Here is a 15,379-nt window from a genome sequence, read left to right on the forward strand (position 1 = left end):
TCCACATCCTTCTTTTAATGAGGAGACCAGAACCGATCACAATACTCTAAGTGTAGTCTAACCAGAATTTTATAGAGCTGCAACATTGCCTCGTGGCTCGTGAACTCAATCCCCTGACTAATGAAGGCTGAAATACTATACGCCTTCTTAAAATCCTTCATTGACTTGTGCATCAACTTTGAAGGACCTATGTACATGGACACCAAAAGTTTTTGACCCAAAACAATGGAAATCCCTTTCATCCCATTGATACTCCTCAATCCAGTGAGTTCCTCCAGCAGGTTGTGTGTTGTTCAATATTTCCTTCTGTTCCTTTTACCCCTCTTGTATTTGTACAATGTCCACTTAAATAGATCATATGCTTCTTGCCTTAATTCTTTTCTACCGTAGCAGGAGAACTGCAGATGTCAGAATCTGGAACAACACATAACCTACTGGAGGAACTCAGTAGGTTGAACAGCATAAGCAGAGGGAAGTAATTGTCAATATTTTGGGTTGAAAACCTGCATCAGGGTTTTGACCTGAACCCTGCTACTGTAAAAGCTTCTGCACTCTTAGGACTCTCTGGACTAAGGGGTTTCTACCGACCTCCTTGTCAAACTAATTCATAATTTTCTTGTGTTTATGCCACCCCTCCCTTTTTTTCCTTAAGATTCAGAGTTACATAGCACAGAAAAATGCAATTCAGCCCATCATGTCTGTGCTGACCTTCAAGTATCCATCTATACTATTCCATCTACTGATATTTTATCCACGGTCTTCTGTGTCTTGGCTGTTCAAGTACTCATCTAGAGACTTAGATATCTTGAGAGTACATGTGCTTACCACCCACTCCAGTAGTGTGTTCCAAGTTCCAACCAACCTCTGGGTGGAAAAGTTCTCCTGCAGATTCTCTCTAAACTTTAGAGCCTTACTCTAATTTTAGGTCCTCTGGATGGTAATCTCCTATTGAAAAAATTACTTGCTATCTATGCTAGCTACACCTTTCATAATTTTGTATCCCCACATTAGCAACCACCTTCAGAATCTTGTAGATCACAATCAGATAACCCCTCATGTGCTTTTCTGGAGAGGTATCCTCATTCTGTTTGGTCTTTTTGAATGGTTGCATTTTGCCAGTTCTGATATTATTCCAGTAACTCTTTTTGTTCACCTTCTCTAGTGTTTCCATGTGCGTTCTATAGAATCAAACCAAAAATTTTCAACATGTACACACCAAATCATCACTCTATAGTGAGCATTTTCTTTTCTTATTGTTACTGGTTACCTACCTACAGAAAGGATGCTATTACACTGGAAAGCATGAGAAAAGATTAACAAGGATGCAACCAGGTCTGGAAGGACAGACTGGTTAGACTGGGGCAGTTGTTCCCTGCAGTGTAGATTGTTGACCTTATATACAATCATGAGGGGCGCGGAGAAGGTGAATGGCCACTGTCTTTATTCCAGGGTAGTGGAGTCTAATACTAGAGGGCATAGGTTTCCTATAGGGGACCAGAAGGGCAAGTTTTTCACACAGAGGGTATAGGGAGAGTGCTGCCAGAGAAGCTGTAGAAACAGGTACAACTACTATGTTTAAAATACATTTGAGCAAGTGCAAGGATCGGAAAAGTTTAGAGGGATATGGATCAAATGCAGGCAAATGGGATTAGCTCAGGTACTCAATTTGGATGGCATGGAGGAGATGGTCTGAAGAGTCTGCTTCCATGTGGTATAACTCTATGACTCCAACTATCAAATGACTGGGGATACAGAAGGTATGCTGTTCAACCAATGGGGATAGGTAGAGATATGTGGTACACAGCTGGGATGTGTCCAATAAGAATTTACAACCTCTTAAGTTCTGGGTTTCAGTTTCCCACCAGAGACTTGAAGGTGAACGTGTAGGTTGACATTGCTTACTGTGCTGAAGGAGTACTGCACCGTCAGAAGGCTAATGCATTAAATCAAGTCTCCACTTGTTCCCTCGAGTAAATGCAAAAAATCCCAGGGAGCTATTTCCCAAAGATGGGTGAAGTTATTTCCAATGTCCTGGAGGATATTTAACAATACTGAAACAAATTACAGTAACAACATTCCATAAGACCACAAGACATCAGAGCAGAATTAGGCCATTTGGCCTATCGAGTCTGCTCTGCCATTCCATCATGGCTGATTTATTATCCCTCTCAGCCAATGTTCCCTCTAATTTGTAAAGACCAGTGTGCACAAAGATCTTGTGTTGTGCAATTGTTTGCATAGCAACAATAACATGTGCACACTGAATGATTTATTCAATAAAAACTGTATAAATAAGCTAATTCTAAAATCTACAGACAAATTATTGCAAACTCCATGCTGTCAAAACCATCAGAAACTGGAAAAGGAAATGTGATTGTGTACGATCATGAAATATACTTAACATGCCAATGTAGTAGACGGTGACAACCTTTTGTGCGAAGCTTAAATTCTTTCGTGCGGTAGTAGCAAAAGATGTGTGCACACACACCTTAGAAGGAACATTACTCTCAGCCCCATTCTCCTTGACTTCTCCCCATAACCTTTGATGCCCATTTCTAATAAAGAACATCTCAAACTCCTCTTTAAAATTGGGTTGGAGCTTAGGAGATGATGGTGCCTAATGGCGACTCCTTTGCTTGCATCTTTGGAAACAGCTCTATTTCTATCTTCGATATCTCTATTTTTCCCTTTTAGGGTTTTTTTGAAGACCCTGACCTGGAGTTGCACGCTGACCAGTTCTTTGCAGGAATGGGACCTGCTCTCGGGGTCTCACAACTGGCTGCTATTCGACATACCAAGGACACGGCCTAGGAGTCTAGTGCGCCTTCAGGGTTCCAGGATTTCATGGCTCTGGAGGCGGGCGGATCTGAGGTCTGTGCTTCCGCAGGAAATTGGTGTGTCGTGGGAGATGGAAGATTGAAAGCAGTGAGCTGGCTGCTTGCTGTGTGCCCAGAGACCCGAGTTCTTTGGGCACAGAGCTCGGGAAAAGCGACGCAACAGACTTTTAACATCATAAATTAGCGAGTTGTTTGTTATATCTCTCCTCTCGCTGTGAAACACCTCTTTTACCTTATCAGGGAGAGAGAGAAGCCTGTGGTATGTCGAATTATGGGGTAAACGATTAGTCTTTGGGGTACTGCAAGTCTGTGTCTTTATAGATGCTTTGCTGCACGCTTGAGTGCTCAGTGGGGGGTGCTGATAATGTTTTGCTGGTGGGGGGGAACCGTTGCTTTGCTACTGCTTACGCGTGGGAGGGAGGGGAGCTGGGGGGATGCTTTGGGATTCCAACATTTAACTGTGATTCATTCTTTGGGGACACTCCTCTGTTTTTGTGGATGTTTGCGAAGAAAAAGAATTTCAGGATGCATATAGATAGATAGATAGATACTTTATTCATCCCCATGGGGAAATTCCAACTTTTTTCCAATGTCCCATACACTTGTTGTAGCAAAACTAATTACATACAATACTTAACTCAGTAAAAAAATATGATATGCATCTAAATCACCGTCTCAAAAAGCATTAATAATAGCTTTTATATTAATTTAATAATTAATATTGTATACATTTCTCTGACATTAAATGTACCTTTGAAACCTTTGAAATATACTTAATGACTCAGGCTCCACAGCCATCAGTTGCAATGAATTCCACGGAGTCACCATCCTCTGGCTAAAGAAATTCCTCTTCATCTCTGTTCTGCAGGGACGACTTCTAATTTAGGCTATGCCTACTGGTCATAGAGTCTGCCACTAATGAAATCATTCTCTCCACATCCACTCTTTCAATATTTGGTTGGTTTCAGTGAGATTTCCCCTTCATTCTTCTAAACTCCAGCGAGTACAGGCCCAGAGCCATAAATGTTCCTCATATGTTAATCCTTTCATTCCTGGATTCATTCTGGTAAACCTCCTCTGGACCCTCTCCAATGTCAGCACATCTTTTCTGAAGTGTATAGTCTCTGCCTAGTACTCCTAAAATATAGGCAGAGACTAAATATCACAGCATCAGTGGTGGTCAAGGGAGGTGAAGGAGTGCTTACAGGACGGCTTTGAATCAGTGAACTGGACAATATTCAGGGATTTATCTTTGATTCTGGATGAATTTTGTGTGGAATAGTGTGTGCCTTCAAGAACATATTAAACATACCCAAATCAAAAGCCGTGGATGAACCAGGAGATTCGTTGTCTGCTGAGGGCTAGGTATGTGCCATTCAAGACTGTCAATCCTGAACTATACAGGTACAACCAATGGAAGGTTAGCTTAAGAGCAAAAAAAAATCCAATTAAGGCTAGAGATGGAATTGGATACACATCAGGTCTGGCAGGGCTTGCAGGCCATTACTTCCTATAAAGTGAAACCTAATGTGGCTGTGATGCTTCACTCCCATGTGAGTTCAACTTCTTTTATGGACATTTTGAAAGGGAGAATAAAACTACATCTATGAAAATCCCTGCAGCATCCAGTGACCCTGTGATCTCCGTCTGACATGTTTCAAGAGGCATCAGGACCCAGGTGTACCCAGGAGGTCTCTGAAAACCCATGCAAACCAACTGGCGGGAATGGTCAAGAACATCTTCAATCTCTCACCATTGCAGTCAGAGGTTCCCACCTGCTTCAAATGGGTGATGAATGGGACTAGCTCAGTGGGCACAGTGGTCATCACAGAGGAGGTAGGCTGAAGGGTTTGTTTCCATGGTATGTTAGTCTATGACTCCATCACACAATCTTCATCACATTGCTGTCATTGGAGTTTGCTGTTCTCAAACTACGAGGTAACTGCTGCATTTCTCACATTAACCCAATTCAGCCTCCCACACTGGGATGTATGGAGACTATGAAATGTGCCAGCATGCAAAGCTTTCTTTAATATTGGCATTTACTTTAATTTTATATACCAGTCAAAAGGATTGTATAGTGTTAGTGCAGCACACACACACACAGAAGTCTTGCTGAGTTCCTCCCACAATTTGTGTGTGTTGTTCAAGATTTCCAGCATCTGCAGAAATTTGTGTGCTTAGTATTAGGAACCATTTTTGTTGTAACACAACACACACATAATGCTGGAGGGACTCAGCAGGTAGGCAGCATCTATGGAAGTGAATAAACAGTTGATGTCTCAGACCAAGACCTTGTTGTAATTTGCTTTACAATATACAGTATATATTTGTTCTGTTGACCTTGTATTGTCTGAGTTAATGTCGTCAATGATTCATTTCCACTTCCAGATCCTTGAACACATAATCTATGCTGATGCCTCGGTGGGGGGGTGGGGGGGGGTGTTGGAATGCCAAACTGTCAGAGCTGGTGTCTTTGGATAAGATGTTAGCTGATATCTGGTTTACCTCTCAGATGGATGCGAAAGATTACATGGTGCTCTTGCGAAGAGTTTAAGAGGTCATCCTGGTGCCCTGACCATTAATTATCCCTCAATCACTCATCACTGTTTATCTGGTTGACGACATACGGGAACTTGCTAAGCGTAAGTTAAATGCCCACTTTCCTACAATAAAACAGTGAGAACACTTCAAAAGTATTTAATTCGCTGTGAAGCAGTTTGAGATTATCTTAAACCGCACACAACATATTGAGCTCCAAGATTTTTATTTTCTTGTGAATGTTGCCAAAGGTATTTTATTCAATACAGTAAAAAAAATGTGCTATAGAACATTACAGCGCAGAAGCAGGTCCTTTGGCCCATCTGGTATGTTCCTAAATATAGCCTGTTCCCAACTATTATTCTGCCTAGCTGCACTTGGACCATAGCCCTCCATACTCCTCCCATACATGTATTTAACTAAACTTCTCTTAACTGTTGCAATGTAACCTGCATCTACCACTTTCACTGGCAGCTCGTACCACACTCTCATCACCCTCTGAGTCAATAAGTTCCCCCTCATGTTCCCCTTAAACATTTTACCTTTCACTCTTAATCCATGACCGCTAGTCGTAGTCCCACCCAACCTCAGTGGAAAATGCCTGCTTGCATTTACCCTGTCTATACACCTCATAATTTTGTATACCTTTATCAAATCTCCCCTTATTCCCCGGCACTCCAGGGAATAAAGTCCTAACCTAGTCAACCTTTCCCTCTCACTCAGGTCTTCAAGTCCCGGCAGCATCCTTGTAAATTTTCTCTGCACTCTTTCAATCTTATTGCTATCTTTGCTGTGAGTAGGTGACCAGAATTTCACACAATACTCCAAATTAGGCCTCACCAATGTCTTATACAAGTTTAACATATTATCATATAGCAATATGATTGAGTGTTTGGTAAATCAATAAAGTATGTATTATAAACTTTAATAATGCTGGAACATGTGTAATAAAACTAAGCAGTTCTCGCTCCCAGTTCTTAATTCTTACTTCCCAACTCCAGTACTAAATACTTTAATTTAAGAAGTAATTGATACTCAAATACTTTTTAATAGTAATTTCAGCTTTCAAATTGCTGGCAAACTGATTATTCCTCCTGTTTACTTCATTCTCTCAATCACCCAGTTCATAGTATTGGCCATTCAAAATTCTATAGCTCTCTTGTTTTTTGTTGTGTTTCAATCACTTTTGTGGCTTTCCTTTACCTTATCCACAAATAATGTAATCCATTGCCTCTTCATGCTCTCCAGCACAAGCCCATTTCCCATCCATGCATTAAACATTTGTTTTGGGAAATCAAATTACACAGTGGGCCATAGGCTTGCTCTTTTACTCTCTGCTCTCAGGTTCAAATCCAGTTCCAGTTTATTTATGGTAATTTTTTTTACGTGCTGTGCATGATATATGTTTTATGGGTACACCATGGTCCAGAGGAATGTTGTTTGTTTGGTTGTACATATGTATAGTCAGATGACAATCAACTTGAACTTCAACTTGAATTTGGAAGGGGAGATGGAATCTGATTTTACATAGCTCTAACATCAAATTGATTAATAATTTATAACAGGTTTTCTAAATACTTTGAACCACCATCACAATGGTATGACAATTATACAGATGTAATAAGAAAGGTGTCAAAAACTTGCATTCTAAAATTACTAACACAAGAGATTCTACTGATGCTGGAAATCTAGAACAAAACACGCAGAATTTTGGAGGAACTCAGCATCTATGGAGAACAATATACAGTTACAGTTTCCGGCTGAGATCCTTTGTCAGGATTAATAATTAAATTTATTTTTTCCTTCAATCCTAGCTGCTGGATTTAACATTAGGCTGTGTTGATGTTTTAAGAGTGACTTGCATTTATGTAGCACCTCTTAGATTCCTCTCAGAATTCCCCAAGTATTTTACATCTAATTTGATATTTGATCACTGTGTAATGTAGGAAATGTACCAGCCAATTTATGCACAGAATTATCCCACAGAAAGCGTTTTGCTGACCAGATTTCAGAACTGTGTAGTATACACACGTGTAGTCTAACAGTTAAACAAAACATCTACTTTCTCCTGTGAGAGTTTCAAAATGTGGGAGCTAACTTCAGCAGATGAACAGATTTAGGTTTTAATCAGAAGTGTTCATAGTATTGCATTAGATTTTGGAAATAATAAAAACTCCAAATATTGTCTTCTTTTGCACACTGGTTGCTTGTCAGCCTTTGTTTGAGTGTAGTTTTTCATTGATTCTATTGTATTTCTTTGTTCTACTGTGAATGTCTGTAAAAAAATGAACCTCAGTGTAGTAAATGGTGACATGTATGTTGTGACCCGGGGAAAAGTACACACTCAGGACAACAACTACTTTTTCGGGTTTTAATTCCTTTATCTGTTTTAGATGTTTAAGTGCCAGAAGAGGGTCTTAAAACAAAACGAATGACTTTACAATCAGGTCCTGCCATTACAATCTCCGTTTAACCTTCGATCCACACACTTGTGTCTCGACCAATTGCGTATGAGGTATAAAAATACAAAGAAAACTGCACAAAACTATTACAGTACTAATACGGTAGTGGCAATTCTGAAGGAACACAATACAAACAACATTAGAATCCCCCTAACCCTGGACCTTATACATCGCAGTGAAAAATGTAAGCGAATACATCTCATCTAGGATGTCTACTACTCTTTAGTACACACGTGCTGAACTCCCGAACAGAGACTAAACATTCACGTTACACGGTTACAAGCACAATCAGTCATGATACAATAAGGTTAGACAAAAGGTACGCTTTGGCACAACTTTTACAAGATATTGCCTGGTAGTTAAATTACAGGAAGACTGACCTACTTGGCCGGTAAGGAACTTTGCAAGCCACGCTATCCAGAGTTGAGTTCTTTACTTGTGAAAATCTAAAGCATCCACATGTAAAGCATGTCAAATTACCGATATTCTCGAGTCGCCAACAAGCATAAATGAATTCACATGGATATTGTCAATTAATGCTCACCTTTCCTCACCCAGCCCAGTACCTCTGGTGGGGGGGGGGGGGGGGGGACTTGATTCCAACGCCCTACCAGCTTCGGCAGCAGAAAGCAAAATGGTCTCCCCGCTCTCCCGTGCGTGCGTAATGACGTCACCATCTCCACTTAAAGACACAGACAACTATTCTAGCATTACCCGGATGAATGCCTGAGTACACTGTTAACGATACTGAGTAAGATTCAACGGTCACCTGGTTACATGTACATATTTTGCATTCCAGGCATCGATAACTCTGAGTAAAAAACTTACCCTCACATCCCCCTTGAACCTACCCCCTCTCACCTTCAATGCATCCCCATTGGTATCAGACATTTCAACCCTGGGAAACAGATAATCTCTGTCCACTCTATATCTATGCCCTCATAATCTTGTAAACCTCTATGAGATCTCCCCTCAGCCTCCAGTGCTCCAGAGAAAACCACCCAAATTTATCGAGCCTCTTCTGCACCATCTGTACTCCAAATGCGGCATAACCAGAGTTTTATAACATTGCAACATAACCTCCTGACTTTTGAACTCAATGACATGACTAACAAAAGCAAGCATTCTATAAGCCTTCTTAACTACCCTATCAACCTGTGTAAACACTTTCAAGGAGCTATGAACTTGGATCCCAAGATTGCTCTGCTCAGCAACACTTGCCCTTAACAGTGTACTGTTTCCCTGCATTTGCCCTTCCAAGGTGCAACACCTCACATTTATCTAAGTTAAACTCCATCTGCCATTTCTCAGCCTGTATCTGCAATATCAGTCTATATTGGCCTATATATCTGTTTATATTGTGCTGTATTCTTTGCCAGTCTCCTCACTATCCACAAGTCCACCAATCTTGGTATCACTTGCAAATTTATGAACCGACCCATCTATATTTTCATCCAGGTATTTATATACATCACAAACAGCAGAGTTTCCAGTGCAGATCCTTGCGGAACACCACTAATTACAAACCTTCAGCGCAAATAAGTCCCTTCAACCACTACCCTCTGTCTTCTACGCACAAGCCAGTTCTGAATCCAAACAACCAATTCGAAGCAGATCCCACGCATCTTAATCTTCTGCATTAGCCTTCCATGAGGGACTTTGTCAAACACCGTACTAAAATCCATGTAGACAACATCCACTGCCCTACCCTTGTCAATCTCTCCTGTCACGTTGTCAAAAAACTCAATCAAGTTGGTAAGGCATGACCTGCCATGCACAAAGCCATGTTGGCTCTTCCTAATTAGACCATGGGTTTTGAAATGCTTGTATCCTTAAGAATTTTCTCCAGCAATTTCCCTACAAATAGCATGAGACTCACTGGTCTATAGTTCCCAAGATTTTCCTTTGTTCCCTTCTTAAATAGAGGTACAATATTAGCCACTCGCCAGTCTTCTGGGACCTCGCCTGTGGCTGGAGAGGAGACAAAAGATATTGGCCAAGGACCCAGAAATCTTGTCTCTTGCCTCCTTTAATAACCTGTGGTAAATCCCATCAGGCCCTGGGGATTTATCCACCTTAATACTCATTTGGAGGTCCAACACTTCCTCCTCCTTGACCTCTAAATGCTCAAACATATTTATACACTCAGCACTGATCTCCTGGTCCTCCATATCCTTTTTCTTGGTAAATACTGTAGCAAAGTACTCACTGAGTACCTCACTCACATTCTCTGCATCCAAGTAAATGTTCCCCGTTTTATCCTTGAGTGGTCCCACCCTCCCCCTAGTTATCCTCTTGCTCTTGATGTATGTATAGAATGCACCTTAATTCTACTTGCCAAGGACTTCATGGTCCCTCCTGGCTTTCCTGATTCCCTTCTTTATTTCTATTTCAGCTTCTTTGTATTCCTCACGTGTTTTGTTTGATCCTGACTTCCGAAGCTTTATGTACTTTTCATTTTTTTTCTTGACTAAATTCATCACCTCTCTGGACATCCAAGGTTCTCTTATCTTTCCATCCCTGTCCTTCCTGCTAACAGGAACATACCTTTCCTGTACTCTGTGAAATTGATCTTTAAACACCCTCCACATGTCTGACGTGCACTTGCCAGAGAAAAGGTGTTCCCAATTAATGCTTCTTGGTTCCTGCCTAATGCCCTCATAATTTGCCCTACTCCAATTTAAAACTCCTCCACAAGGACCATACCTCTCCTTATCTATAGCTATCCTGAAAGTTAAGGAGTTGTGGTGACTGTTCCCTAACTGCTCACCCGGTCAACTGACCAGACTCATTACCCAACACCAGATCCAGTACGGCCCTTCCTCCTGTCGGACCATCCACATATTGATTTAAGAAACCTTCCTGTATACGCTTAACAAATTTTGCCTCATCTAATTCCCTTGCACTAAGAAGGTCCCAGTTTACATTAGGGAAGTTGAAATCCCCCATGACAATAACCGTATTATTTTTACACATTTCCTTAATCTGATACATATCTGTTTTTCAATTTCCCGGTGGCAACTAGGGGGTCTGTAGTACAATCCCATATTGTTTTTCATTGTGATGTTGCTGTCCCTCCACATTGTCTTGAGTTTGGATAATGCAGTCATTGCAAAGACCGTTCTACAAAGGACTGTGGAGGGGAAAAGAAGGAGAGGCAGACAGAGGAAAAGATGGACGGACAACATTAAAGAATGGACAGGGAAAACATTTGCGGTGACCCAGGCTCTGGCACACAACCGCGACAGTTGGAACAGACTGGTGCAAAGTTTGTCATGATGGTGCCCCAACGACTCCACCAGGAGTTAAGGGAGGAGGAGGAAGAGGAAGAAGAAGAATCCCATCAGTGTAATTGCATCCTTCCTATTCCTGAGTTCCACTCAAATGGACTCAGTGTCTGACCTCTGTATTATGTCTCCCCTGACTGCAGCTGTTATATTGTCCCTGATTAGTCATGCAACTACTTCACCACACCCCAACCCCCTGCTTTTACCTCCTCCTCTATCTTTTCTAAAATTTCGAAAACCTGGTACATTAATCACCCATTCCTACTCCTCTCTCAACCCAGTTTCAGTAATGGCTACAACATTATAGTTCCATATACTGATCCATGCTCTAAGTTCATCACCCTTACCTGTAATACTCCTAGCATTAACATATATGCACCTCAAACTGTTCAACCCATCATACCTGTTATTTCAATTTTGTCTTTCAATACTTTTCCTGACATCTACCTTCTGGTCCAATCCTTCCCTTACTGACCTGAGGCTCTGGTTCCCAGCCCCCTGTAAAACTAGCTTAAACTCTCCCAAACAGGAGAAAGTCTGCAGATACGGGAAATCAAAGTAACACACACAAAATGCTGGAGGAACTCAGCAGGCCAGGCAGCATCTATGGAAAAGAGTAAACAGTTGATGTTTCAGGTCAAGACCCTTCATCAGGACTGGAGAAAAGAGATGAGAAGTCAGAGTAAGAAGGTGAGGTAAGGAGGAAGTAGCAAACCTCACGGCCAGGATGTTGGTTCCCCACCAGTTCAGGTGCAACCCGTCCCTCTTATACAGGTCACCCCTTCCCCGGAAAAGATTCCAATCTCTGCACCATCTACACAGCCACTCATTCATCTGTGCTATCTTCCCATTATCAAAGTACGTATATGCTACCATATACAATATTTAAATTCTTTTCCTGTAGTTTCCCAGTTTTGATCTGAAACATCGCTCATTTCTCTTTCCATTGATGCTGCCTGATCTGCTGAAAATTTTCAGTATTATTACATTATAGATTTTTCTAAACCCCAATCGCTTCTCACGTGGTTTGGATTGAACGTGATTTGTGTTTCCTTGCACTGACCAGCCCAAGGGATTTTATAAATTAACACCCAACTTTCCACCCAGGAAACATGAAGGGAGGAGCCTAACCTGATTATGCTCTGCCCATCATCTCCAGAATCTATTCTACTATTGGTTAATGTTCCACCGCCTTAACCAATTAACCATGCACCCGATGGTCTAGCCATTTGTGATTGGTTCAATGGTCTGTCAATCGAAGCACAGGCGAGTAAGGTGGGGATGTAAAACGCTAGAGGGGAGAGGGAATTCATTGTGTGTGAGAAGAACAAGCAATGCTTTGAAGAGCGGAGCTCTCTAATAGAAATCAATATTAGCCTTTATTTAAGAAAATGTGCTACCAGTGAGTAGAAGTAGCCCCCAATGGTACTAAACAGCATGTCCAGGACACCTTCAACTTCCCAGGAGATTCGGATGGATGTATTCGACAACCCATCCGTACAGGTACTGACCATATTCTATAGAGGGTAAAATATCCTTATACTGCTATTTTCCTTTCATGTACCGCAAAATAGAACTCCCTGTGTATATTTAAAGAAAAAAAAGAGACTGGTTTGCAATGCACCTCATCCCCCCCCCCCCCCCCCCCCACCACAAGCCGCCTCTGCTTTGGACTGGACGAGATCTCACGGACCTGTTACACCTCGCCCGCTAGCTCGCCTGCGGAACAGCAACACCACCTCCCTGCTTTCATTCGCACCGCGGTGCTTGCTATCTTCAGTCTCCTCCTTTGAATGCATAGCAACTACATCGTGTAGTTCTGTTGGCGGATACTAATGGATAGGCTGCAGATTTCTACTTCACGTATCGCTGTTATTTGTGGCATCTTAACCGCACATATTAATAGGGTAATTTCTCCGCAAGTGTGAGATGATTCTTGCCCTTCCCCCAACCCCCTTAGTGGAACTTATGATTTATCATTTTGAAACAACGGAGGACGATATTTTTTGTATTCTTGAGGTTGTTATTACATGTATAGTACGGAACGCTATATATTGAGTGATATAAGAAAGCGTTAAAGGGAAAATAGTGTGCACGATTGTTATTTGCTTAATTAATGTCCGCCTATTTGTGTGTATATGTGTACGCGCCTGTCTCGCTCCCTGTCTCTCGCCAGAACGCTTCATCGAGAGAGCACTAATTTCCCAGCGCTGCTCGGAATAATCTAGGTCTGATTTTCTTTCCCCCCCCCCCCCCCCCCTTTAGCAACTCCAGTTGCAAATTTGTTTTCGCAATAACGTGCAGGTACACTGACAATTTCCTTCACCTTGCCTGCCTTACATTTATTCTTATTTTAACCCTTTTCCTGCTGGTCATTCAGCTCAGGTTGATTTAAGGTATCTCTATAATGTGAAAAAGTTGGGGGTGGGGGCGTGATCTCTCCCATCCCACACAAAGGTGTGTTTTCACGGACTGAGGAAGCTAAAGGTTTGCGTTGCGCCGTCTTTCTGAACATGTTCCGTTCATGGGATGCGGATGTTAGTGACCGTGCCGGTATTTATTGTTCGTCCCAATGGCCTTGATCTGGGCAGTTAAAAATCGACCGCATGGGCGAGTCAGGAAGCACATAAGGACGTTAAATTCTGTTGCCAGATGAGTTAATACAACCAGACATCACCACTGATTTAAATTCAAGATGCTTCTTCAATTTAATTTCCCTCGCTGCCATGCTTCGAACTCCTGCTTCTGGATCAATGGCCCAGATCTTCAGATGCTGGTCCTGCAATGTAATCATTGTGCTTCTGGCGTTCTATCAACTAAGTCTCTGGCAATTTAGTTTGTCGTTTTTTTTTAAAATCGGGGTTTCCGTCTATAAAGAGTGTGCAGTTGTTGATTTAGTAATATTTGTAGGGTAGTCTTGTTGGATGGGGAACATGTGCTAGCCTGTAAAACACTGCTGAAAAAACACGGTTGCGAGTGTCTGTTTAAAAACCCTGCCTGACCTGCGGTGGACAGTTTGGTTGGCTTTTCCATCCTCGTGTCGGATGTTCTCAGGATAGTTAATTCACCCGGGAGACAGTGGTCTGCGCCCATTTCCATGTCGCTGCGTGCGACGCTGGCGTTAGTACAGTTTTTAATCGCTCAATTACGTCAAGAGTCTTCCAAGCAGAATTAGGCCAGTCGGCCCATTGAGTCTGTCCCGCCATTTCATCATGGCTAATTTATGATCCCTCTTAACCCCATTCTCCTGTCTGTTCCTAGTAATTTTTGACGCCCTTATTGATAAAGAACCTATCAATCTCCCAATGACTTAGCCTGCGCAGCCGCTTGTGGCAATGAATTCCACAGATTCATCACCCTATGGTTCTCAAGAAACGCCCTTGTGTTCTGAGGCTGTGCCATCTCGCCCCTTTCAATAGTCGACAGGTTTCAATGAGATACCTCCTCTTCTAAACTTCAGCGAGTTTACGTTAATGCTCCTTTCTTTTCTTGGAATCATTCTCGAGAACGGTCTATCCTCTCTAATGCCAGCACATTCATTGTTATTGAGAGTGTACTCATTTTTCATAGCTCAACAAAGTGACAAGTTTCAAGATTGGGACCACTGCAAAAAAAAAACCCAGACTGCTTTGTCCTGCTGATCGCTGACACTTAAAATCTCTCCAAGGCGGGCACAACCCAACTGTATAAAATTATAAAAACGCAATATTCTGCAGACGTTGAGCAACAAACACAAAATTCTGGAGGAACCTGCCTTTTAAGCAGTTAGAACACCCAGGAGAAAGCTAGAGGAATTCCGTCTATGAAGGCGAATGAACAGTTGACGTTTCAGGCTGAGACCCTCCATCAGGGTTCAGTCTTGGTTGAAAACGTCAACTATTATTTCCACTCCAGAGTTCCTCCAGTTTTTTTTTTGTGTGTTCCAATTGCATAAAAGGTTGCTTTGGAAGTGAGTGTGTGTTACTTCACACAATCACCTACTCTGGAGTTCCCATCTCACCGAGTAGCTCCACACAATTACAGTGTGGGGAGCCAGAGAAAATAATGCTTTGAGTTGCATAAAGTATAAAGGTTGCACTCATTAATTGACCAAACTTACATTCGTAACTTGCTTGAAAGTGCAATAAATTAATGTTACAATAGAGTCTTTAGATTCCATTTTATTTGGGCTATGCTCCCGTTTCTTCATTGTGGGAGGCAGAATCTCCCTACAGTGCGGTTGAAATTTCTACACTGTTAACGTCAGACATTC

At 41.9% G+C, this 15,379-nt stretch overlaps 1 protein-coding gene across 3 annotated transcripts in view; it reads left to right on the forward strand.

Moving 5' to 3' along the window:
- The first annotated feature begins 12,411 nt into the window (after positions 1 to 12,411).
- The window catches only part of cacnb1 (calcium channel, voltage-dependent, beta 1 subunit), a 464,251-nt gene continuing 461,283 nt past the window's right edge, over positions 12,412 to 15,379 (forward strand). For all 3 annotated transcript variants that reach the window (XM_073071735.1, XM_073071736.1, XM_073071738.1), the window contains exon 1: positions 12,412 to 12,630. In XM_073071735.1, coding sequence (XP_072927836.1) covers positions 12,550 to 12,630 — 81 coding nt within the window. In that variant the 5' untranslated portion in view covers positions 12,412 to 12,549. The remainder of the gene's footprint in view (positions 12,631 to 15,379) is intronic.

The sequence above is a fragment of the Hemitrygon akajei genome, chromosome 18, assembly GCF_048418815.1.
Source record: "Hemitrygon akajei chromosome 18, sHemAka1.3, whole genome shotgun sequence".
Classification (NCBI taxonomy): domain Eukaryota; kingdom Metazoa; phylum Chordata; class Chondrichthyes; order Myliobatiformes; family Dasyatidae; genus Hemitrygon; species Hemitrygon akajei.